Raw genomic sequence first — 25,863 nt, forward strand, 5'->3', positions numbered from 1 at the left:
GCAACGCAGAGGGCGACTGAGTTCCGCTATTCACCAGTGAGGGCGCGGCCGGCGGGCAGTGTGGTTCAACTATCAAGCTTTCGATGCATGCGCAGAATAGTTACAGTACGCTGTATATTGTGGAATGGAGGACGTTTTCGCGTCTGCGACGGCTCAGCTGAAGGTGACTGGCAGGTGCCCAGTTGACATATCGTGCGAAGTATTGAACGACGACCGGCTCCAGGCTCGAAATTTGTTTGAACTACCGACCTATCCATTTAATATGCCACAGCTGCAAACTACTAACACGAATTCTTTACAGACGAATGGAAAAACTGGTAGAAGCCGACCTCGGGGAAGATCAGTTTGGATTCCGTAGGAATGTTGGAACACGTGAGGCAATACTGACCCTACGACTTATCTTAGAAGAAAGATTAAAGAAAGGCAAACCTACATTTCTAGCATTTGTAGACTTAGAGAAAGCTTTTGACAATTCTGACTGGAATACTCTCTTTCAAATTCTAAAGGTGGCAGGGGTAAAATACAGGGAGCGAAAGGCTATTTACAATTTGTACAGGAACCAGATGGCAGTTATAAGAGTCGAGGGGCTTGAAAGGGAAGCAGTGGTTGGGAAGGGAGTGAGACAGGGTTGTAGCCTCTCCCCGATGTTATTCAGTCTGTATATTAAGCAAGCAGTAAAGGAAACAAAAGAAAAGTTCGGAGTAGGTATTAAAATCCATGGAGAAGAAATAAAAACTTTGAGGTTTGCCGATGGCATTGTAATTCTGTCAGAGACAGCAAAGGACTTGGAGGAGCAGTTGAACGGAATGGACAGTGTCTTGAATGGAGGATATAAGATGAACATCAACAAAGCAAAACGAGGATAATGGAATGTAGTCGAATTAAGTCTGGTGATGCTGAGGGAATTAGATTAGGAAATGAGACACTTAAAGTAGTAAATGAGTTTTGCTATTTGGGAAGCGAAATAACTGATGATGGTCGAAGTAGAGAGGATATAAAATGTAGACTGGCAGTGGCAAGGAAAGTTTTTATGAAGAAGAGAAATTTGTTAAAATCGAGTATAGATTTGTGAGGAAGTTGTTTCTGAAAGTATTTGTATCGAGTGTGGCCATGTATGGAAGTGAAACATGGACGATAAATAGTTTGGACAAGAAGAGAATAGAAGCTTTCAAAATGTGGTGCTACAGAAGAATGCTGAAGATTAGATGGGTAGATCACATAACTAATGAGGAGTTACTGAATAGAATTGGGGAGAAGAGGAGTTTGTGGCACAACTTGACTAGAAGAAGGGATCGGTTGGTAGGACATGTTCTGAGGCATCAAGGGATCACCAATTTAGCATTGGAGGGCAGCGTGGAGGGTAAAAATCGTAGAGGGAGACCAAGAGATGAATACACTAAGCAGATTCAGAGGGATGTAGGTTGCAGTAGGTACTGGGAGATAAAGAAGCTTGCACAGGATAGAGTCGAATGGAGAGCTGCATCAAACAAGTCTCAGGACTGAAGACCACAACAACAGGTGGGGGGAGAGAAGAAGACGGGCGGGGCATGCAGGGACTAGATGGAGGTACAGCAATACTGGCAGGTGCAGTGTTGGGAGGTGGAACGAGGGGGAAGATTGAAAAAGAGGAGAAGAGGAGGGGAAAGGATGGTCAGGTGCATTGGCAGAGGGAGGCACACAGCGAGGGTGAGAGGACACGAAAATGGAGGAGGTGGAAGGACAGAGGGGATGGAAACAGTAGCGACAGTAGGTTACTGTATGTTCAGGCAGCTATAACTTCGGGAGGGAGTGGAGAATGTCTTGTAAGGATAATGCTCATTTTTGCAGTTCGGAAAAGCTGGTGTTGGAGGGTAGGATCCACACGGCTCGAGTAGTGAAGCAGCCGTCAAAATCCAGCACATTAGGTTCACCTGCAAGTTGTACCACGTGGTGCTACTTCGCTCTCGCCCCCCAGATTGGCGGTGCCCGTTTGTCTCGTACCGATATAGAAAGCTGTGCAGTGATTGCAGAGCTGGTAGATGACGTGGCTGCTTTCTCGGACGGCCTGGCCTCTGGTGGGCTAGGACGAGGCTGTGACGGATCTGGAATTGGAAGTGCTGGGAGGTGGATTGGGCTGGTCCTGCACCAGGGTCTCCACAGTGATACGATCCCTGTAGCTGTGGCCCAGGACGGGGAGTGGCATAGGGATGGACTGAGATGTTAACGTGTCATATTTATGGTGAATAGTAATCTATCCTTTTCCTGCAGTTTACGTTTGTTTGGCAAAGGGTTCAAAAATATAGAAGCACTCGGGCTTTCTCTGTGTTCTGTCTCAGATAGCATGTGGGGAAAATAAATAACTTCTCTTGCAGTTCTGTATCAGTGTTAAATAAGGATAAATGTAAAATAATGACTCTGTGTGTGTGTGTGTGTGTGTGTGTGTGTGTGTGTATGTGTGTGTGTGTGAGAGAGAGAGAGAGAGCGCTAGCTGTGTAGTATCTGCTTATAAGATTAGTAGCAAACGTCTTGAGTGTATCACATTGTATATGCATTAATGGGTAATAGTAAGAAGTTATATGAAATATGGTGATCAGGCAAAACATTACTAGGAAAGGTGCACAGATTTGTTGAAAGGGTGCTGTGATTTATGTCTGAATAGGAAATTGCACATGACACACCAGTGCAACAATTTATGTCACTGTCAATGTTTGTAGATACGGTACCGTCCCAAAGTGTGGCAGGTGTTGATGATGTACTCCTCCAGTCCGTGCACACACAGTGATCATTTGAAGAAATGTCAGTCAGAATCACTGCTACTTCTCTGAATTACAACAGCTGCTGTTCTCCTATTTGGTATCACAGTTGCGTGGAAGTCTGTATTCTGTGGAGTTATGTGCTCGTTCTCATGGCCAGGAAATCTAGAAAAAATGGGGGAACTTTTTCATCTGGGAAAAGTCCAGCAATTTGTTATAATTTTGGGAATTTTTCATTGTTTTAATTTTCAGATCAATTTTTGTAGTTTTGACTGATAAAAACTGATATTCTAACAAATAATTTTACTGTAGCCCACTCCTGCAGAATAATACTGCAGCAGTAAAACATAAACCAGAGAATAACACCAAAGCAAAAGTTAAGACTGTGAAAACTTTGTAAGAACAAATTGCTTTCGATGAGAGTGACATCACAGGTGTTTACATTTCTAACAAGCTGTGGGAAAATATTGTGAATGGTTATTTGAGAAGCACTGCTTTCAAAGTAAATTTCCTTTTACACAAGACATGTGAGAATATGTGATGAATTAATTAAATTGTGAAGTGTTTCACTGTCATTCGAAACTTAAACATTTTGAGAGCCAGCCACTTTAAAAACGAACAGCCATTTATGCCATTATTTAAAATTTTAATGGTGCGCTTGTGTTTAACACATGCTAAAAAGAGACCAAGCTTCAAGGTTAGTTTTTCATATTTATTTCAGTTCTTTTGTAGATTACAGATTATGCAAAAACAATGGCAGAAGTATGATTATCCTTTAGAAAACGAAAAAAAAAAAAAATTGAAGGATGAGTTCAGCAATTTCACACGTAATTGGATTTCCAATGAAAGGGTCAAAGTTTTCTCACATGTAGGGGGATATGTCGCAGTCGTAGCAATACTTGTTTGCTTCTTTCCTGCTCATTTTACAAGTAAATTGTCTCATCTTCTCCGTACCGTGCTCCGAATATCTGCTGTCGTCGGCTGTCTAGGTTGTGTGACACAAGCTATAATTGGTTAACGAAGTGGATTGTGCAGCACAGTCTAAATTTCACTGCTCCGAAAGCTACTGTGCTGTACGTGCTGGAATTCGTATTTATACTTTTGTAATACCAGTATATACAATGTTTATGTTGCCCCACGGCAAAGAGCTTTCCAGAATGCATTGTTTTCTTGCTGGATTTTGTTTCCTAAAATGCTGGAAGTTCTGTGCTGGTGTATAAAACGTTTACCAGTCAAAGAATTGAAAAGTTTTACAGCTTCGAAGGAAAATATACTGGCACTTAACAAGGAAAAATGTACTTTCTCTCAGGGTATAGTACATTTTCACCCAGAAAAAGTGTATTTTTAACAGGGGAAAATCTACGTGGTTTTTTCTTATTTATTTATTTATTTATCCCCCCCCCCCAAATTGTCCGCATGTACACCCTGTCGTAAAGAATTTAAATCCAGAAGCTCATTGAAATAATGGTCCTGATGCATCTCCATAGTGCTTTGAGTCATGAAGCAAGTGATGTTCAGTGTGTGTGCGCTGCATCCTGTCACTGCAGTTATAGTATTGAATAACATTACACAACTGCTCTGCACGTGTCGCCCACAACGTAGCTGATGTTAATCAGTTCCTGTCCTCAATGTAGATAATAAAGTTCGTGTTAAAGTACAGTCTGTCTGCAAAGGAATGTCCCGTTTCAGTGGTATATTATAACAGTTTTTTATACAAATATTCAGTTCGACCTAAAATACAATTCTTCCCACACTTTGGGTAATAAGTCCAGAGCAATGGAAGCAACAACAGCCCCTTCAGTTCTGTGTCTCAACTCTGGCAGATCATTAGATAGTGGCACAAAGCAGACAAGATCTTTTACAAAGCCCAAAGGAAAAAAATCACAGGGGTCGAGGCCAGCAGAACAGTGTCCTCGTCATATCAGTTATTAGCACCAGTCCAGCGGTCAAAGGCTTCGATGTTCGACTGTGCTCGTACAAAAACGTGCTGACGGATAGGGGCCCGATGTTGTTGCCGAGTAAAGTTTTCGGGGTCACCTTTTAACTGATGAAAGAGCCGTTCTGGTAACATATCCAGATAAGCTACCCCTGCTATGGTAGCTTCAGCAGAACAAAATAGTCTGAACACTTGACATTGGGACACACCACAGAAAAAGTTTAATTTTGGGATTTCGCATGTACTTCCATTGCGTAGTTCTGTACATCTTAATTGTCACATCGGATAGGTCATCTGCAATCACTTTGTACGGTCCACGGAATTGTGCAGCTAGCTTCTTAGAATGACACCTTCTTACGGTCTCATCAAACAAAAGAAGCATCCTAAATATTCTTCGATTCTCCAACTCTTCGTGTGAGCTTTACTGGTTTCCTTCATTTCTTTTATCCTTTCTCGTGCTACTGGATGTGCTGCTTGCAGCATTCTAGTTGGCTGATATGCATAACAGTTAATTCCTCTGTCTTTATGACTCCTGGAATGTGTACTTGTCTCCCATAAATTTATGCCAACAATGTATAGCCATTGCTACTGTGAAAATATAAGTAATTGGATAGATTAGTTTTCCACATCTTTCATTTTCTAACCTTCTATTTTTTGCAATCCCCATCCCACCTATACCACATACAGTGCACTTAGCTTTCCGCATTTATTAGCTCGTGCACGATGTTACAGCAGTATTCTCTGTTTCTCGTATTACTGTATCTACCGTGTTTAAGCTCTCAGATTTTTGAATCTTGTCCACTGCAGTCTATAACGGTCAGTCTTTCCGTCTCCTCCTGTCCGGTAAGTCTTCCTCCGACCAGAGGTTCTGCGTGACTCCTCCAAACTCTACTCCTTTTCCTAAACCTTACCAGTCCTCCTCCTTCACCGCTCTCCCTTCCCCTTCGACCCTTCTGCTAGGAGAAGGATCCTTCACTGCTCAACCTCCCCCTTCGACCCTTCTGTTAGGAGAAGGAGCAAGTGGCTCCAAAAGCTTGCAAACTGTAATACCTTTTTCATGTGTGTTCTCCTGCCACCACATGATGAATAAATTTTTTTTCTATCCAGTTACTTGTTTGTTTCAAAAACTGATTATTTTCGTTGATACTTTGCTACTGTGAGGCATATTAAATACAGAAACAGTATATTGTTCCCATATATTCCAAGTACAGTGGTCCTCTCTAACGAAGTGTCATAAATATTCCACCAGTGTCCTACGAGTTCTCTAGAGCACCCCATTTGTCAGTGAAATGCTGTCGTCACAGTTTTCTGGATCCTTAATAACTTATGTACCCTCTTCTCTGTGTGAACTTATTTCTTTGAGATTTGTAATAGTTCCTAATGTGTTCCTCTTTTCATGTCTTTCCACTAATTATAGTTTTCTATTTGGCCTAAGTTTCTGTGCATCCTCTGATGACTGCCTAACACTAGTTCGACCTTTTCCTCTGTGTCTCCATTTTCTTCACACGTTCTTAATTTTCCCTAACCACTCTGTGTCTCGTTCTTTCGTGCCCTCTACATCGTCTGACCACATTCGGCTCAACGCATCACAATGAGGACGCATGTTATTGTTGCAATGTTGCCCAGCTCCCAGTAATTTTACACGTCGTATGTCCACTTTTCTTGTAATTATTTGGTTTAGGAAGCCTAATATGTGCTGTAATAGATGTTACAATATACAGTCTTCGATTACCTGACATCTTGTCACCTCGATAACAGACGTGAAAATGCTGCAAGGCTCGAAGCAAACTCGGAGTTTTCTCTCTTACTCCAACTCTGTGCAGACAGTGCACACCACCGTACTCGGAGCGGGTACGAGTCGAGTCGACGCCCGTCCGTGGCAACAGGTGGCTCATGTGCCAGTGACGTCAGAGAGTAATGCAGTCGGCACGCAAATTCCCTGACTCGATACAGTTCCTAATGTCCCGTCAGAAGGCACCACTCTATGGACGACGTGTCTGCCAGCTTTCTCTCATTCATTTGTCATCGAGGCCACTAGAGTGTGCCATTCCACCATCCACAAAGTTAAGAGTACCGATCTTGTAACGTCGGTTGTGATAGTTTTGTTTTTTGACAAATTAGTTTTGAAGGTAGAAATTCGGAGAAATTTTTTTCTCATCAGCATAACTGGAGTTTATAGTTTTTCAGTTGTAAATTGAGCGCAGATTTAATGTAGTGGCATTTGGGAAAATGGCTGGAATATTGCAATTGTAGCTGTTACTGAAGTCCTAATGTTTTTATTTATCACATTTAGAAATATTATCTCCGAGAACCTCGTGTGTATACGTTGTGGCGTTTCGAGGTGATCGAATGTATCAGTTCTCGATACTGCATTTTTCTGTGCACTGTTGCATATAATACGTTCTGTACAGCGAGAACTAGCTCGTCACACAGTTCCTAGTTTGCAAAGTGTAACCAGTTTTAAACACCGTGCAAAATATTAATACTGGAAATTGACAGTTTAGGACAGCGTTTAAAATGAATATTTGTATAAATAGTGATTGGTTGTGTGGCTGTGAATTTAAAAATGCATTATTTTGCTTCCCATGCCTGTATGATGTTGAACCCTTGTGGACAAAAGTGAGGGTTACAGACGTAAACCATCTGAGTACCAAAGTGTAAAAGCACGAATCTTCAGCTGCTCAAATACAAAATAGCTGAACAACCGAGTAGTGCATCGAGAAGGAAAATTGCCGAGAATGACGTGTCCGAAAGAACAGACGTCACACATTTGTATAACCGATCTGCCATGATGGGCACTGAAATCACAACCTTCAGTGCAGATGCACATTTACATTCAATCTCCAGCAGGAATCTAAATGTAGTGAGTGTGGACGACACGGGTGGGGGCTGTGGATAGGTACTAGGTGGGAGTGCAGGTCAGCTGAGATAGTCTGTGCATTTGTGATAAACGGTCTGTCCGGGTCACACAGTGGTTAATGCGACTACCTAGTAAGCGGGAGATCCCAGGTTTGAGTCCCAGTTGCGTGCACATTATCCCTCGTCACAACTTATTTTGCACAAAGTCCTGATACGACTGATATCTTAGTACCATCCCCGTATGTTTATTTCTCCTCCCTCCACCGTCAGTTTGCGTAGTAGAAGAAGTTGGGTGTAATAGGTCTGGGCTAAATATATTTCTGTGGTTCCTTCGAATTGGCCTTAAGGGATCATGATAAAACTGAATTGTTATCAAACCCTGACTAATTTTACTTCTGGATTGAATGCAGCATTGAAAGATAATTTGGGTAAGGCAACTGTTTTCAAAGGAACCTTCAAAACTATTCAAAGTGAACTTTTCCAAATTATGTTGGATGTATACCAAGAAGAAATTTCAAAGCAAATAAGGAATCATAATTTTTAGCTGTTATAGCAGATAAAACAAACAGATCAAACATATTTCAGATGGCTGTTGTATACTGTTACGTATTGAGACCCAGAGGTTCTAGAGTTTCCTATCTCCTTGTGAACACGGTGCACAGATGTTCGCTGCGACTTTGCTAGAAGAATTGAATAGGCAAAAAGACTCACCAAAAATTACTTGCACAGACCTGTGATGAGGCATCTGTTATGGCTGTTTCCTCGGGTGGGGTACAAACTGTTGTGTAAAAATTGTCCTAATGCAGAATGTGTACATTGCTATGCTGATGAAGTTAATCTTATAATGAGCAAAGCGGTATCAATCAATTGAAGTATGATTTATTTATTTATTTAGAGTTTTCAGAGAATATGTCCATTCTTTTCATAGAGTGCACAGTGGACCACTATCCTCGGTGACTTAGTGAGAAAGCATTTCCCTCGATCTTGTCCAGTGGATTTTTCGATCTCAATTCGTAAACGCAGTTCATTACTCCAACAATGTATAAATCACATACTGGAAGGTGATTCTATAAGAAGTGAAACTACAATTTGCCAGGCTCTTCGTCATAAAAATGTTCGTTTCAATCATATCTTAAATTATCAGTGAGCACAGATATTTGCCTGCAGGGGAACAGCAACTGTTACAAATTAAAATTGTAGAGCCGGCACAAGTTGCATGTAATTTTTTATTTATTTTACATGTTTCATTTGTCCAATGCGAGCACTCTCAGAACTTATGTAGCGGGGGCCACACGGTACCCGTTTCAGTTATTGGTTGGAATTTTCTAGTTAAGTTATGCCATTTGTCAGAGTTCTGTTTGGTCAGTTACGGTACGGAGAATCAATGCGTGCTGGCCCATAAGATCATTTCGACATTTAAAATAAATGTTATCGAGATTTGAGAAGTAATTGGTATCACCAGTGGCATTGAATCTGTTGATTACTAATGAATCTACTGATTTATCAGTGAAGAGAATGAAGTTGGAATAGCCTGATGTGAGTAGAAAAGAAAGGCAAAGGTGCTGTGCAACGTGATTGATGTTATAGATCATTGTATTTTTTCACATCATCTTGTAGCTGCTTCATTGTTTTTTCGTGTTAAGTTCCCCTTGTATCTTTTTAAGATATCCTGAAGATACCTTAAAGGAAATGTGTTCATTGTCATCATTTTTGGATAAGCTGAAACTATATTGTTAACTATCTTTTATCTACCTAGCACAAGAATGTAGATCATTATCTGGTGCAGTTAGTCTAGTTGAGTCTGACAACTAACAGCCCAGGGAAGATGTTCACTAAGTAGTCTAAACTGTTGAAGGTAATTCTCACAATTCCCTTGACATCGGTCGAACCGAAAGGCTGCTTTTCAACTTTGAAAATAATAAAATTATTCTTACATAACTCCGAGTGATGAAAGGTTGATGGCCTCGGCGATGCTTTCCGCCGAAAGTGGTCTCGCGATGCAGATTACAGACTGCAATTGGTGTGTGACTGAAGAGTTTGTCAGTGAAAAATGGAATGGCAAAGTTTCAATACAAGTAAGACAAGTTCGTTAAATGATGAGTGTGTTTCAGTTCTACTAGGAATGTAGCTCATTCAATAGTTTTTCTAGATAGTTGATAAATCATAGCATGCTCTTTGCTACAGATATTTTTCTGTCAGATATATTTCTCATTTTTTTCAGGATCATAACTTGGATTTAAAAAATTGAATTTTCTGGCATTCATACACACGAATTGTCAGGATGTTTAAATCGTAACAAATGTCGGGAAGCGAGGCACCGATAAAAGAATTTTCTTCCTTGTAACCATCTCGTATAAAAATGTAACATTGAAACTTTGGTGCAACACCCAGATTCAGATACCACTGGCTACCACTGATGTATCAGCATTTGCATTAAGATTTCTGGGTTTATACACAGTGTAAAAAAAATATTCCTCTAGTTCCAACCACCATTTCAGTAATCTCGGCAACAGACCTTCGACACCAAAAGTCCGTGTCAGTGGCTCGTGATCTGTTACTATGGTAAAATCTTCCTAAATTTGTGGTCTGCACTGTTTTGTGGCCATACAATTGCTAAGCACTCTACCTTAGTTTCAGCCTTATCCAACAACCGTGGGGCACAGTTGACTGGCAAATCTGAATCTATCTCCCTTCATGACAGAACTGCTCCGAACAGTTCTGCACTGGTATCTGCAGCACCAGTGTTATGGTTTCTTGAAATCAGGGTAGCTCAGTATGGGAGGATTTACTAATCTCTCAGTTCCTCAAATGCTGCTTGTGGCAGAGATCCCAGTTCAGCGATTATACAATGGATTCACAGTATTAATATTCAGCCACCCCTAAATATCCTTTAAATCCTGTAATGGATTTCAGAACTGTTCTCCACCTCTTCACATTATGCTCACCTGGCTCCACATCTTTCTTTGTTATTTTGTGTCCTAAGAATATTACCTCTTTCTCAGAAATTCACACAATCTGGTGTAACTTTAACCTAGGTGCCCTTAAACCATCCAATATTTTCCTGCAACTTCTCATCACATTCCTTTACTGAACTACCTTAGCAAGTTACGTCATCCGAGTACATTGAAACACTTTGTCCCATGCAATCTTGCCAAAGCAACATTCACTAGTCTTTGAAATATACTTGATGCATTCTTTGCCCCATTGGCATCCTTTTGGACTCTTAGTGCTGATAATTTGCAGTGAATGCTGTGTTTTCCTCTATCTGCTGAATCTATTAAAATAGTGGAGAAATACTTGGCTTTCCCCAGTTTGTCCAGTATCTCACTTACGTTGGGGATGGGGAAAGTTTCCCCCACTGAGATTTCATTCTATATTTCCCTATCCCACAGGTGTCCATGGGTACTTTTCAGGTTCTCTGAACAATTATATCCCCATTAACCATTTTCTCAATTTGCTCCTGTAATACCACCTTTTGTGCTTCCAGTATTCTGTAGGAATGTACCTTTCCTTTGTTGTTTTGGCAATATAGGGAATGCATGCCTTACCATTTATGTGAATGCCAAATTGTCACCTTTTAGATAAAATACCTCACCATATGCCATACAATTCATATCAGTCTTCTTTATCCAACTGACCATTCAGATCATTTCTCTAACTTGTGCAGTGAGATTTCCTTTTGTGCTCATGCCATTAATTGCTCCCTGTGTGGCTCATGTTGGTGTCACTTTGTCTTATCAGTTCACCTAAAACTTTCACTGTACTCAGATTCCACTTGGCCTCACTTGTAATTAGTACACTGAAAATATATTTCCCTTGCTCTAATAGTACCATAAATTTGGCTGTATGCACACTTGGCATTTCGTCTTGTTTGGGAATAATCTTTTCTTTTTTTTTTCATTACTGGGATTCAACCCTGTTTCTACACACGTTCTTATGTTTTTCTTTGCTATGAGCTACTTTCACATCACTTTCTGATGCCCCACTAGTTTGCCTTATAGGTAACTCATAACATGTCGTCTCACAACTTGCCTTTAATTTGCATTTTTAACTTTTCCTTCACCATTCTGTGATTTACACTTTTTCATCTTATGTCTGTCATGTGGAGCTTACCGTCGTATTCATAGATCCTTTTTGCCATCTACTTTTCCTGATTTGCGATTATTGATGAAAGCTGGATCCATCATTACACACCAGAGTCGAAATGGCAGACAAAACAATTGACAAAAGGCTGGTAACAGTCCACTGAAGAATGCAAAGACCATTTTGTCAGATGGTGAGGTGATGGTCACTGTTTCTTGGGATTCCCAAGGATTACTTGGAAAAAGGCACAGCCGTAGCTGGACCTGTTTATGCTTCATTGTTGCATCATCTGAAACTTGTGTTGGTGGAGAAAAGACCCAAGTTTAACCACAAAAAAGGGTCCTTTCATCAGGATAGTGCACCATCCCACCCATCAGCGATAACAATGGTGAAAATGCATGAATTGGACTTTGAATTGGTTCCTCATCCACCCTATTCACCATACTTAGTCCCAAGTGACTTCACCTTGTTCCCTTACTTGACACTTTGGCTTGCTGGGAAGAAATTTTCATCAAATGAGGAAGTGATAGTTGCAATCAACAAGTATTTTGCAGTGGGATGAAAAAGTTGGTGGATCCCTGGACCAAGTTTATATCCTTCCAAGCAGAATATGTTGAGAAATAAGTTGAGTTATTTACGAAACAAACATTTTTCTCGCTTATTTTAAATGACTTATCAAACCGACTTCATATGTGCCCTGATATCTATTGATAACTGTAACTGACTTCCTAATTTGTAGCAATATTCCACTGCAATTTTGTTTCTTGCTTCAAAATCTGTGACTCTTAACATTTGGGCATTTTGTCACAGTAAGATGTGTATTCCTCGTGTAACACACTCTTAGTTTTCCATTTCACTTGTGGGCACAGCCCCTAATTTCTCATTGAATTGGGGTCTAGCCTTTCACATTTTTCACAAATGGTTATTTTTTTAAGTCTGCATTTGTGTGACCTGGTTTGTCACAGTGGTAACAATATTTCTGAGAGCCTTTTGCTTCTTCTGCCTTCATCGTCTACCCTCGTGTTCCTCTTTGACTTTCCACAGTCTCTAGCCATGTGACCCATCTGCACTCAGTGTCATCATCTTCCCTCTGTTACTTAGAGTTTAGACTTCCTTCACTCTCAGGAATAGATCCTTTATCTTTCACGGAGAGTAGGGCACTTTCCTCTCTCAACACCTCTTCTGCTGTGGTGCCTAACCTAATTTAATCGGCGTGTCTTCGTACAGCTGCCCGAATCCTATCACTCGCTAGGCCCTGCACGGAGCAATCCTGTCCCAGTATCCGCACCAGTCTCGATGCACCTCACGGTTGTGCTGCCCGTGTCACTGGTGACGGCCTCTCTGAATGATTTTTAAACTTCATCTATCCGATTAACCGATGATGCAATTGCTTTCCCTGTGTGTTGTCTGGCCTGACAGGCCTACAAGCATAATAGCCTATGCTGCACTTATCTGTATAATTTTCTTCCCCGATTATATTCACTCGATTCTAGTTATAATTATCCCAGACAGTTAATTTTGCTGTAGCTTTTGCCATAATTTTAGACTTATATTGTGAAGTAGCAATGGTTTGTCATCTGATTGGACTACTTGAAATCCTGCATTCACATTGTCTGTGAAATCCCTAAGTTTGGAGCTCCACTAAATGACTTATTTAGTAATACAAGAATATCCTTCGCACTGATGCCTTTAACATCTGAATTAGTAGCTGAAGCCAGCTTACATTGATACGGTGTTATATGTACAGTCTTAAAACTCTTATGTCATTGCTTCCTTGAAGTGTGCCGATGCTGTAGTTCTGCTGATTTCTTTTGCAGTTCCTTCAAGTATTTCTTCCTCTGATGGTCCCTCCTGCGACTTGCCTGGCCCGGACAAAACCACCGAGAAGTCAGTGTTGGCCTCTGGGGATGGCATCTGCTTCGTTTTACCTGTTCCACATTCCTCATCACCAATCTTCTTACCGTACACAGTGTGAAGGACCAATTCCGATAGTCTTTTGGAGGTGTGGGCCGTGCGGTGCAATCGGGCTGTCGATGACAGTGTGGACTGAAGCCTACTGAGTTATCTGTAATGGAGGAGAGGAAGAAAGTCTTGAGGATGCTTAGAACAGGTGATTCTGGAGTGGAGAGGAGAAGTTGTTGGCTTTGTAGGAAGTGAATAAGGGTGCAAACACTAAAGAGGTCGTATGGATAAAAAAGAGAACATTCTTTGGAGAAGATTTTCTGAGTGAAAGAACGTGCTCTGAGGAAGTTATTTATATCGTATGAACAAAATGTTCAGAGCATATTTTATGACGAGGGAGTTCATTCTCACTATCTCACCACCTGCTCGAATCTGTTCTCCGCGTTGTGTTGTCTGCACCGGGCACAGAACGTACTCTTTATCTTGCATTTCGTTCAGCTTGCTGAAATATGCAAACTATTCAGTGTACAAATATGGAACTGTAGCATCACTGTGTTTGGGAAGAGTTGCATAAAATTTCATTTTGTTTTCACTTTTTTGTGCGGCAACAGATTATTAAGAAGATTACGGATGGTTTATGAAAATACATTTTCTGATAATCTTGACAAATTTTCGACATGCAGGGAACTTTTTTTTATTGATGTTAGGTGAACGCATTATGCGAATGAAATTTTAACAATACGTCACATTATCGTCTACTCCGGATTGTAAAACGAGTGTGTTCTGACACGTGGTAATCTCGATTAAATGGCACATAATATTCTGTTGGCATGTCAAGTACTTAAGTGGTCATCTTGTGGTTTTGTTATGAGAAACAGTTCACTAGGTTTGTAATAAACCTGTTTTTAATTTTTATGATTTGCCTACTTATTTCTAGCATAGCAAAATGGAACATCTGTGCTGTGCGAAAATATGAACATCTGAAAAGGTCAGTGACATATTTGTCTGGTTTGTACCTGGTCTTCCCATACACCACTCGGGAAAACTTGGGTCTCATAAATAGCACAAAAATGTTTTCATTTTTTCTTCATGATATTTGGGAAATAAGTTCACCACCCTAATAATGTTTTTACTGTTAAACCCATATAAACTTACACAGTTACTCTACTCAATATGTCTTCGGGTTATGTATATCTTTCTTTTTCCATCTGAGCAACATAGATTTATTAAATTTACTAAAAAAACTTGGTAAGACTTAATGTCTGCAGAATTTAATCAGCCTGATTTATGTTACAGAGCTCATATCAAAAAGGGGAGAATTTTCTCTGCTCGTGAGAAACTTCGCTGTGTTTATTCGTATGAAATCGGAGAATGTTCTTCATGTTGAGCAAGGTTACCCACTCATTTACTCAAGCTGAGAACACACTCAGGTGAAGTACATACTCACTTTGTTTTATTTGTATGAACTTGAGAATGTTCTCCAAAATTCATAGAATTGAGTACTTTCCCCATGTTATTTATACAATCCAAGGATTGTGAAATTAAGAACAACAAATTCCAGTAGCTTTATATCTTTGCAAATCATTGCGGCCGCACCACTCTACCCCCCCCCCCCCCCCCCCCCCACCATGCCATCAATTTCCCCAATTTCTCTCCTACGCCGCCACTGTCCCTACCCATCCCACCATGCTGGCACCCCCCCCCCCCCCCCTCTCCGTGCACGGTCGCTCCTGCCACACCTTCTTTTTCACTTACCTAAAGATTTTTTTTCTCTGAGTAAATATGAATTTTCATGTACGTTATTAGAATTTTGTAACAATCTTCTCTCTCTCTCTCTCTCTCTCTCTCTCTTTCTATTTCTATTTGTCTAGACAGTTCCAATTCTCTGTGATCACATGAACCAAAGCATGCCAATTTCTTTTGTCCTGCACTTTCTCCTGTAGGCTTTCCAGGTTGGAGCAGATTACTTCTGTGATGCGATTGATTCATTTCACCTTCTGACGTCCTCTTCTTCTAGTGCCTTTCCTCACCATTAGAGTTTTTTGCAGTGAAACATATCTTCTCATGATGTCTCCAAAGTAGGTCAGGTTTTGTTTTAGCATCAGACCTTCCAGGGAGTGCTCTGGTTTTATTTGCTCTAATGTTAACCTATTCATTCTCTTTGAAGTCCACGGGGCTCTAAGGAGTTTCCTCCAACATCACAACTCAAAGCAGTTTATTCTTCACCATTCGTTCCACATTTGTAATGGTCCAGGTCTCACATCTGTATATAACAACTGGAAAGACTGTAGCCCTTACAATATGGATCTTTGTTGCTAAAATTATATCTCTACACCTTAAAACCTCGTCAAGGTCTTACTTTTTATCAAGCAGCGAGCATCTCTCGATATTGTGGAGACGCTTGCTGCTTGGTAAAAAGGCAGTGTCAAAACTTGATGAGGTTTTAAGAAGTGGAGATATACTTAATACTGTTGTACAAACATTCACAGTACAGAAGGATCTCAGTTTGTCACAGTAACAGCAGTGCTCCCGTTCCTGTCACAGGGAGCTGAGTGTCGAAGCGTGCCAAGGTGACCCCAGAGCCACAGACGGGCTGACCGAGCAGATGCCCAATCTCGTAATCCGCGGCACGATCCACGCTGAGCTACAGCCTTTCTACTTCGAGGCACTCGAGGATGTAGGGCCCGGCGAAGCAGACGAAGCGGTGGACGACCGTTCGGAGAGTGACGAAGACCGCGACAGTGATAGTAGCGTCGGCGGCAGTGACAGTGAGAGAGGTTGAGAGCACTATATCTGTATGTATAAAAATGATGTGAAATTTATAGGAAAGTACAATTCTCAGTACTTGTCAACATAAGCGGAAACTGTTTTGAAGGAATATAACAAATAATTTTAGAAATGTGTAGAAGAAACAGTAATGTTGTTTGAATACCTGCTGTAATAATCTGCAATAATGTTTGATTCTTGTTGTAACAACAATGGATTCACAATGAAACAAATTTTTTAAATGATAAAATGGCTACACAGATCAGGTAGCAATTCATAAATAGCACTGACAATGTTTTTTTGCAGTAAGTCGAATTTAAAAACTTCTTTGTTTTTATAAACCTGTGAAACAATAATAAATGAGGACTGCTACCTTGTTATTTTAAGTGTTAATTATATTTATCAGGATACTGCTAGATACCATTTTTAAATATTAAATTTCATTTGGAGGAACCACTTTGTGATTAAAATACACGACAGACTCTTTTACGAATGAACCACACATCACTAGTGTAATACTGTACAGCATTTATTATTTGTTACACAAACCAGTTTTTGGCTGATAAGTCACTGTCGGGTATGAAGATAAGTAAGTGGTAAAGTGAAATTGGTTGGATCAAAGATTTTAAAGTAGTGCATCTAAAGAGTATTTCTGTTTCCAGAGGTGAAAAAAAATTAATGTTACAAGAAGGAACAAATAAAGGATTATTTCAGTGTAAATGTGGTGTAAGATTATTTAACTTAAATAAAATATGTGAAGCATTATCTGGTGAACTATAGACCATTAAAGTAAAATTTACTTTGTATAACCACAGCTGTGTAATATGAGTATTATATCTTGTCTGTTTGTAATTTAGGATGGATTAAAGACAAGATTATTTTCTTCAGCTGCATGTTTGGACTATGTCACTAAAGAGTAATGTTAAAATTATTTTCTTCTACGTACAACCGTTGTAATTTGTGTAACGGCATCCCGTGCACGGGAGAGCAGTTCCCCAGTGTCCCAGGCGGCAGACGCAGCTGAGAAGGGGTCACGTGTGCTCGTGCTCGGTGCACAGGGTGATCCTAACTTGTGGCAGTCAGATGTCAGATTTGCCACAGGTTCTGGAAATCGGGGAAATTCCAAACACATCAGGGGAATCTGAACAAACAAAACACTGGAAAAATCTCGTTTTCGTCTCAGTAGATGAAATGGTTTGTTTGCTGAGGTGTCACGCATCGTCGATGGCCAGATGTGGCTGAGTATGTGTGTGCACTTCTTCCCCACTCCCCCCCTCCCCTTCCTACCACTCCCCTCAGCTCGCAGTCAGTGCTGCCACTACTTTTTGTCGCCAGCCTAGGAGCTCCCGACAGGAGGCGTGAGGAGTGGTTTGTTCGGATCTGATTCTCAGAGACTGTAGACGTAGTGGCCTTAGACAGTGGTCGTGTGTCGAAACAAGGCCTCGGGAGTAGGCAACATTCCATTAGAACTACTGACAGCCTTGGGAGAGCCAGTCCTGACAAAACTCTACCATCTGGTGAGCAAGATGTATGAGACAGGCGAAATTCCCTCAGACTTCAAGAAGAATATAATAATTCCAATCCCAAAGAAAGCAGGTGTTGACAGATGGGAAAATTACCGAATTAATAAGTCACAGCTGCAAAATACTAACACCAATTATTTACAGACGAATGCAAAAACTGGTAGAAGCCGACCTCATAAAAGATCAGTTTGGATATTGGAACACATGAGGCAATACTGACCCTACGGCTTATCTTAGAAGAAAGATTAAGAAAAGGCAAACCTACGTTTCTAGCATTTGTAGACTTAGAGAAAACTTTTAACAATGTTGACTGGAATATTCTCTTTTAAATTCTGAAGGTGGCAGGGGTAAAATACAGGGAGCGAAAGACTATTTACAATTTGTACAGAAACCAGATGGCAGTTATAAGAGTCGAGGGGCATGAAAGAGAAGCAGTGGTTGGGAAGGGAGTGAGACAGGATTGTAGCCTCTCCCTGATGTTATTCAATCTGTATATTGAGCAAGCAGTAAAGGAAACAAAAGAAATGTTCAGAGTAGGTATTAAAATCCGTGGAGAAGAAATAAAAACTTTGAGGTTCCCTGATGACATTGTAATTCTGTCAGAGACAGCAAAGGACTTGGAAGAGCAGTTGAACGGAATGGACAGTGTCTTGAAAGGAGGGTATAAGATGAACATCAACAAAAGCAAAACGAGGATAATGGAATGTAGTCGAATTAAGTCGGGTGATGCTGAGGGAATTAGATTAGAAAATGAGACGCTTAAAGTAGTAAATGAGTTTTGCTATTTGGGGAGCAGAATAACTAATGATAGTCGAAGTAGAGAGGATATAAAATGTAGACTGACAATGGCAATGTAAGCGTTTCTGAAGCAGAGAAATTTGTTAACATCGAGTATAGATTTAAGTGTCAGGAAGTCGTTTCTGAAAGTATTCGTATGGATTGTAGCCATGTATGGAAGTGAAACGTGGACGATAAGTAGTTTAGACAAAAAGAGAATAGAAGCTTTTCAAATGTGGTGCTACAGAAGAATGCTGAAGATTAGATGGGTAGATCACATAACCAATGAGGAGGTATTGAATAGGATTGGGGAGAAGAGGAGCATGTGGGACAACTTGACAAGAAGAAGGGACCGGTTGGTAGGACATGTTCTGAGGCATCAAGGGATCACAAATTTAGCATTGGAGGGCAGCGTGGAGGGTAAAAATGGTAGAGGGAGACCAAGAGATGAATACACTAAGCAGATTCAGAAGGATGTAGGTTGCAGTAGGTACTGGAAGATGAAGAAGCTTGCACAGGATAGAGTAGCATGGAGAGCTGCATCAAACCAGCCTCACGACTGAAGACCACAACAACAACATGTGTGCACTTGTTGTGTCTGTGTGATTGTTTGAATGCGTGTGTGTGTGTGTGTGCGCTCTTGTTTTCTGACAAAAGCTACAGCTGAAAATTTAGTTGTGAGAGGACAATTGTCTTTTATACGTCCTGTCGGTGCCTCGGCAATCATCTTTACAGTGAGTTGCTACCTATCCTCATCATTATTGATTCTCAGAGTAATCGAACAAATTACCTGTCGTGCGGACCGATCGCCCCAGTCTCATTTCGTCGACACGCTGTCTGCGGCTCGTGAATAGCTGGATTTGTGTGGGTACCTGTAACGGGTGAGGCTCGCCGACCTGAAGCCGCTCGGTCCCCCCTGGTGTGCGAGCCCTGCTCGTCAGATCTACTCCCACCGACCCGCCCGCAGGCCAGTCAACTCCTGTGCGTGGTTTAAACGCAGCGAATTTTCACGGTTCATCCGTGGACCGGGACTGCGGTGCTCCTCGGCGGGCCAGAGACCACGGGCGACGGATTTCAGGAACTGCAACTGTCTCACCACAAGCACATCGTACAGTGTCGCGTTTTATAGACGTTTTATTTATTCTAGTACATTTTGGCACTTCAAAAGTAGGTAACATATTAGAAAGTACGGACAATGAGAAGAAGAAAATTGTGTCAGTCGCTGGTAGTTTGTATGCCACTTACTCGTGTATTTTTCGAAATACCTGTAAAATAATAGATATAACGCAGTGGCTAATAATTGACAATAACGAACGTAGTAGAACCGACATTGTATTGGTGGTCACCTACAGTGGTGATTTACACAATTCTTCCCCTTCTTATACACTTCTTTTGAGAGGCCTACTTTTTTCTGAGGTTATTTCCAAAGTCAGTGAACCTATTTTAAATCTGTCTTGCGACTCTGAGGAAATGCGTACTTTTGTCACCGAATGTGTTTCATTTCATTGAAATGAAATAATATTGTGGTCTTAATGAGACACACGTACCGTGTGGCTTGCTTTCTCCATCTAAAAACAGTTCATTACAAAATATATTAATGTTAGTACTTAAGATTTTTGCTCACATTGGGAAACGCCATCTGCTTGCAAGCTTTTTTAGATATTTCCTCGTTTACACTATTATTTCTTGTACCACTGTGGCAATGACGGGTTGTCGACTTAAGTTTTAACTTACCCTCGATACCTCAAAATTTGTCAGGGAAAAATGCTAAAACTTGTGTGGAAATCGGGGAAATATCAGGGAATTTCACTTGGGGAAACTTGTGGCAACCCTGGTTGTGGTTGGCCAGAAACTAGACTAGTATGTCTGCCCTCACGTTCCCACGCACTCGGACATCGGGCCACTGTCACACGTGACTGACCGGCAAATCTCTGTACTGCACGACTCGACTAGCCAGCCGGCAGTTTCTTTCAAACTTTGTCACGTGCTGATAGCGCTGTCTCACAGGATCTGTGTCCTCCTCAGAGATTACTCGACTTCTGACACTGTTTATGCCCCTTATATATCCTTCCGGGCCGATAACAACGTGAAGCACGAACGAGATTAACACTCTCTGGTGGCCATTCTGTGTGTCACAAAGAATCGCGACTCTAACACACACGCACCACTGGCCGTCACGTAAATAATTAGTGTTACACTGTCATCCGGCCACGTCTTCTGGACACTTCACTTCAGTCATCAGGCAGCGTATTTCAGGTCGAGATGCAGCATACGATTTAGAGGTGGTGTCTTACTATAGTTCAATTTACAACAGATTTGACGATGGAAAAACTGTTAATGAAGGTGAATTTGTTAGTAATTGAATTTAGTTTGTGTTCTGAAACTGGTTCAGAGATGTGCAGAAATCATCTGACACCCTCTTCATTGATTGTAGCAATATTATGAAGAAGATAGTATCTCTGCTACATGGTGAAGAGTGACTGAGTTGCAGGTGGGCACAGCCAAAAGGCTTTCAGAAAATGAGCTTTCAGTTAACAAGGACTTTGTTGGAGGTAGAACACACACACACACACACACACACACAAATGCAGCTCACTTGCACCTGAGGCCACAGCCAGAGACTGCAGTCACGTTCATATGTTTATCAGTTGTGTATTTTCTATCTCTGACAAAGGCCTTGTTGGCCCATAGCTCACTTTCTAATATTCTTTTTGCTGTGCCTATCTGCTCCTCAGCATCTTTGCTATGTGGTGAGTAGCAACTATCATTGTCATAATATTGATACATTCCATTCTGGATTCTCTTTATTGATTGATCTCTTGAAATCTGCCAGTAAGATAGTTTAATGTTAGATGGAAAGACATAAGACAGTTTCATGTGAGATGGAAAGTCATAATGTTGTCAATGTACTGGGAAGTTTATCTAGGAAGAGGTCCAAGATATTACTTGTTAGTATTATACTTGATGTACGAGGGGAGACCCAAAAGAAACCGGACTCCGAGTTCGCTGTCACTCGTAGACGTAAAGGTTCTCACACTAGATGAAGTTAGTGCAGACCTCCATGAAACAGCTGTGCAGACGGCGCCAGTGTAGAGCTGAACATGCAAGTCTGGTATTGTGTTTCTCTCACTGTTGGCGGGTTACCTCTGCAAAGTCATTATGGCAACTTTAAAAGAACAAAGAGTGTGTGTGAAATTTTGTTTCCTGCTTAAAAAAGGTGCAATGGAGACACACCAAATGCTTCAGGAAGCTTTCCAGGACGACGCTATGAGCCGCACACAGGTTTACGGGTGGTTTGGGTGCTTTAAACATGGTGAGATGTGTGTTGAAGGCCGAGTTCATTCTGGACGCCCTTCAACATCGCGAAATGAGGAGAACATTGAAAAGGTCCGCCAAAAGATCAACGAGGATCGTCGCCAAACGATCGACCAAATTTCAGCTGAGACAGGAATCAGTTGGAGCTCGTGCCAGCGGATTTTGAGTGAGGATTTGCACATGAGACGCATTGCTGCTAAATTTATTCCGTGCCTTATCACACAGGAGCAAAAAACCATCTGCATGAATGTGTGTCAGGACTTGAAAACAGAGACTGCACGTGGTCCAGACTTCTTGAACATAGTCATTACAGGGGATGAGAGTTGGTGTTACAGGTATGACCCAGAAACCGAGCAAGCGTCAAGCCAGTGGAGGACTCCCAACTCTCCCAGACCAAAAAAAGCGAGGCGAGTGAGGTCAAATGTGAAGACGCTGATCACTGTCTTTTTTGGTGTTCGTGGAATTGTGCGCCGGGAATTCGTACCCCCTGGCCAGACTGTTAACCAGCACTTTTACTTGGATGTTTTAAGGCGTCTGCAAGAGGATGTGCAGAGGAAATGCCCAGAACTTTGGCGATCAGGTGACTGGTTTCTGCATCACCACAATGCTCCAGTACACACGGCCTTACGAATGACCCACTATTTGGCATCTCAGAGGTGGTCTGTCATTCCTCACACTCCGTATTCGCAGGAACTAGCCCCGTGCGACTTTTTCCTATTTCCACAAAGTAAAAACAGCTTCGCAAAGGGCACTGGACAATATCACAGTTGAAGAGTTCCAAACATGCTTCCAACAGCGGGAAAAGAGACTTGACAAGTGCATCGCATGTAATGGAGAGTATTTTGAAGGTGACTGAAGTAATTTTGTAAAAAGGTTCATCAATAAATTTTTTTATGACAACAATCCGGTTTCTTCTGGGACCCCCCTTGTACACTGATAACTGCTCTGTGGAAATCAAAGTATCTTATTTACTGATTGTATATATATTTTTTGTTTGTTTTCATTATTTGACTAGGTGAGAAGCTTGGTGTTGCCCACATACATATTTTTTACTAATCAGACTTTTTTGTATACAGTGTTTGAAGCAGTGTGATTGGGGACATGCACAAAGAGACTGTTTGCTTCACTAACACAGGAGAGAGCCATATAAAGCTGCCCGTGCAAAAAGCGACTGACGCCAAGGTCCACACCCGCATCACGCAGCATCTGGTGTTGTGTTTTGTTTGTGGTCTGGCATAACCGTGAATTGCACACATTTAAAGGGAAGTGATAAACTGATAAGAATAAGTGGGATTTTTGGTGTAAGAAGTCCCTCGTTTGTGCCGATTCCCGTCAAATTTTCTGTTTGTACGATGTTACATTGGGGACGAGTAACTTAAAGCCTGTGTGAGTGAAGAGGTCAGAGGTGCGAGATAATGCACAACACTCCCGATCGGAGTTATGTTTCTTGAAAGGAACTTCCAAAGAGCTAGTCAAAGCCTGATGTTCTCAACCCGAAGTGAGTCTCGCGTCATGATCTTTATTGGGTTCTTCAGATGGCATAGACCTGTCTATTAGCCATTCTGGTGTAATCAGAAAGACTTGACTGTTTCCTAGGCATTTTTATTTGTAAACAAAATGAAATTGAAATGTAGTGAGTAGGAATCCAAATAAAAATGCAGATTTAACAAACTCATTTTTTCCTAGCAAAGAGTATAAATAAAACCTATCCAATGAAGTGCACCAATGTTGTTTTACAATACACAAAGCAAAATCTGTAAATCTGGATATCCTAGCCAAGCAATTTCGCAGTTAGTCTGTATTCCTAAAGACGAGATTGCTGTGCTTAATTCTGTCACTGAGGTAAACTTCCTCTCGCACATCTGTAGTGGAGTTAACAAAAACTAAATCGGTTCTCTGGCGTACTACACTATAATGATTAACACCTGGACTACTAAGCTGCACTGACAATTTTAGATAAAAGTTTGTTACAAAATATATATAGCGTGTTTAAAAAAGTTTCAGATACTTCGACACGTGGTAGTAATCATCAAAAAAAGAAACAATAAACACTGGTCTGCAAACGATATTTTCTGAGATAGACGTGTTTATAGGAATGGCTGCGCGATGCTCGGTTGTGGTTATTAGCACTGTCATCGCATTGGTGCCCTGTCAAATGTGTCGGCATGGTATTATGTTGTCTTACCGTTAAGTGATCCGCAGCCAGTTGTGTGGTTAGAGTTGTGTTGTAGGCTGCATTAGTTTTCATAATGTTCGAGTGCTTATTGTCATTACAGTCAACCCTGGGTATGTATCACGGTGTTTTATCTTCTTCCAAATGCGGATTCACTTATGTATTTACTGTTATTGCACTGTTTGTATGTGCAAATGGTATAGTACATTTACATTTTCTCACTTCCACCACTTGTTAGCAACGGTAGTCTGCTACTCGACAAGTCAACTGGCCGATACGATATTCTGCTACTGTGTAGCAAATGGAGATAGCCTGTCAGCTCCTGCCCTCTATGCTGAAATGCATCTAAAGTGCAAAATGGCTTCCGATAAGCTGTTAGACAGACTTTTCCGGCGCCTGAGGGACACAGGTATCCTTGCGCCTCAGAAGACTGACAGTGGAAGGCCCCACAGAGTCTGAATACCTGACAAGGAGAAGCTTGTACTATGTTTGGTGGAAGAAACCCCTGGGACTAGTTGCCATGATTAGCTGCAGCAGAAGGCATGTCTCATTCTCTTATCTGGGGAGTACTTCATGAACAGTTACTTTACCCATATCGTCTACAGCACATTCAGGCCCTAAGGCCACAGGATCATCACGACAGATGGTGGTTCTGTCAGTGGCTGTTGCAGAAGTGCGCCGCAGATCTACTGTTCACATCAGAGATTTTATTTACCGATGAGGCATGGTTCACTTGAGATGGTGTTGTGAATTCCCATAACCAGCATGTATAGGCAGGTGTGAATCCTCAAGCGCCAGCCGGAGTGGTCGAGCGGTTCTAGGTGCTACAGTCTGGAGCCACGTGACTGCTACAGTTGCAGGTTCGAATCCTGCCTCGGGCATGGATGTGTGTGATGTCCTTCAGTTAGTTAGGTTTAAGTAGTTCTAGGGGACTGATGACCTCAGAAGTTAAGTCCCGTAGTCCTCAAAGCCATTTGAACCATTTTTTGAATCCTCAAGCAATTCAGGAAAGAGGGCATCAGCACCAATTCTCAATCAAGTTATGGGCAGGTGTGCTTGGCATTAGATTAATAGGGTCATAAGTGCTACCACAAAGGTTAACTGGAGCGTATCATCTGGACTTTCTCATTAATGTATCGCCTACCTTGCTGGAGCCTGTGCCATTGCATCAACGAATACAAATGTGATTTATGCATGATCTCCCCCCCCCCCCCCCCACACGCACACGCGCACGCATGGGGCTTGCTGCTCTTCGGTGAGTTCATGCTTGGCTACCATGTGACCCCAGCCTTTGCAACATCTTCTCCCTTCCGTGCTGGATGTCTACCCTCTTGCTGTGCGTTTTCCCCTCCCTTAGGGAACATGCCTGGATTTTCTTTGGTAGTTCTTTTAACAGTTCTACTCCCTCTTCGGTTGTGTGGGCCAACCTCCAATGGCTCTCTGGGACCAAGGGTTTGCAAGGTGACTGAATGTAAGATTCCTGTCCGGCTGGTACGGTGGCTCGAGTCTCGCAATTTACTAACCACTGCACTGTGTGGCTTTCGAGCGCACCATTCTGTAGTTGACCATCTCGTCACTTTGTCCACCTGTGTCGTGAATAGTTTTCTGTGGAAATCCCAGACTGTGGCCGTGTTTTTCGATTTGGAGAAAGCCTACCACACCTGCTGGAGGACTGACATTCTCCACACTCTCTACATGTGGGGCTTCCGTAATTGCATGCCCCACTTGCTTCAGGAATTTTTAAAAGTTTGAGTTTTCAAAGTAAGTGTGGGTTCTGCCTTGTCGGACGACTTTATC

General features: G+C 41.6%; 1 protein-coding gene across 8 annotated transcripts in view; it reads left to right on the forward strand.

The window, feature by feature from the left end:
- Nucleotides 1-23,395, forward strand: part of LOC124605658 — a 134,838-nt gene extending 111,443 nt beyond the window's left edge. For 5 of the 8 annotated variants that reach the window (XM_047137487.1, XM_047137486.1, XM_047137485.1 and 2 more), the window contains one exon: nt 16,057-16,998. In XM_047137487.1, coding sequence (XP_046993443.1) covers nt 16,057-16,294 — 238 coding nt within the window. In that variant the 3' untranslated portion in view covers nt 16,295-16,998. Of the gene's footprint in view, nt 1-13,427; nt 14,943-16,056; nt 16,999-22,969 lie in introns of those variants that run through there. The other 3 variants (XM_047137488.1, XM_047137493.1, XM_047137492.1) reach the window with 3 other exon arrangements.
- The last annotated feature ends 2,468 nt before the right edge of the window (nt 23,396-25,863 follow it).

The sequence above is a fragment of the Schistocerca americana genome, chromosome 3 (assembly GCF_021461395.2).
Source record: "Schistocerca americana isolate TAMUIC-IGC-003095 chromosome 3, iqSchAmer2.1, whole genome shotgun sequence".
Taxonomy (NCBI): Eukaryota; Metazoa; Arthropoda; class Insecta; order Orthoptera; family Acrididae; genus Schistocerca; species Schistocerca americana.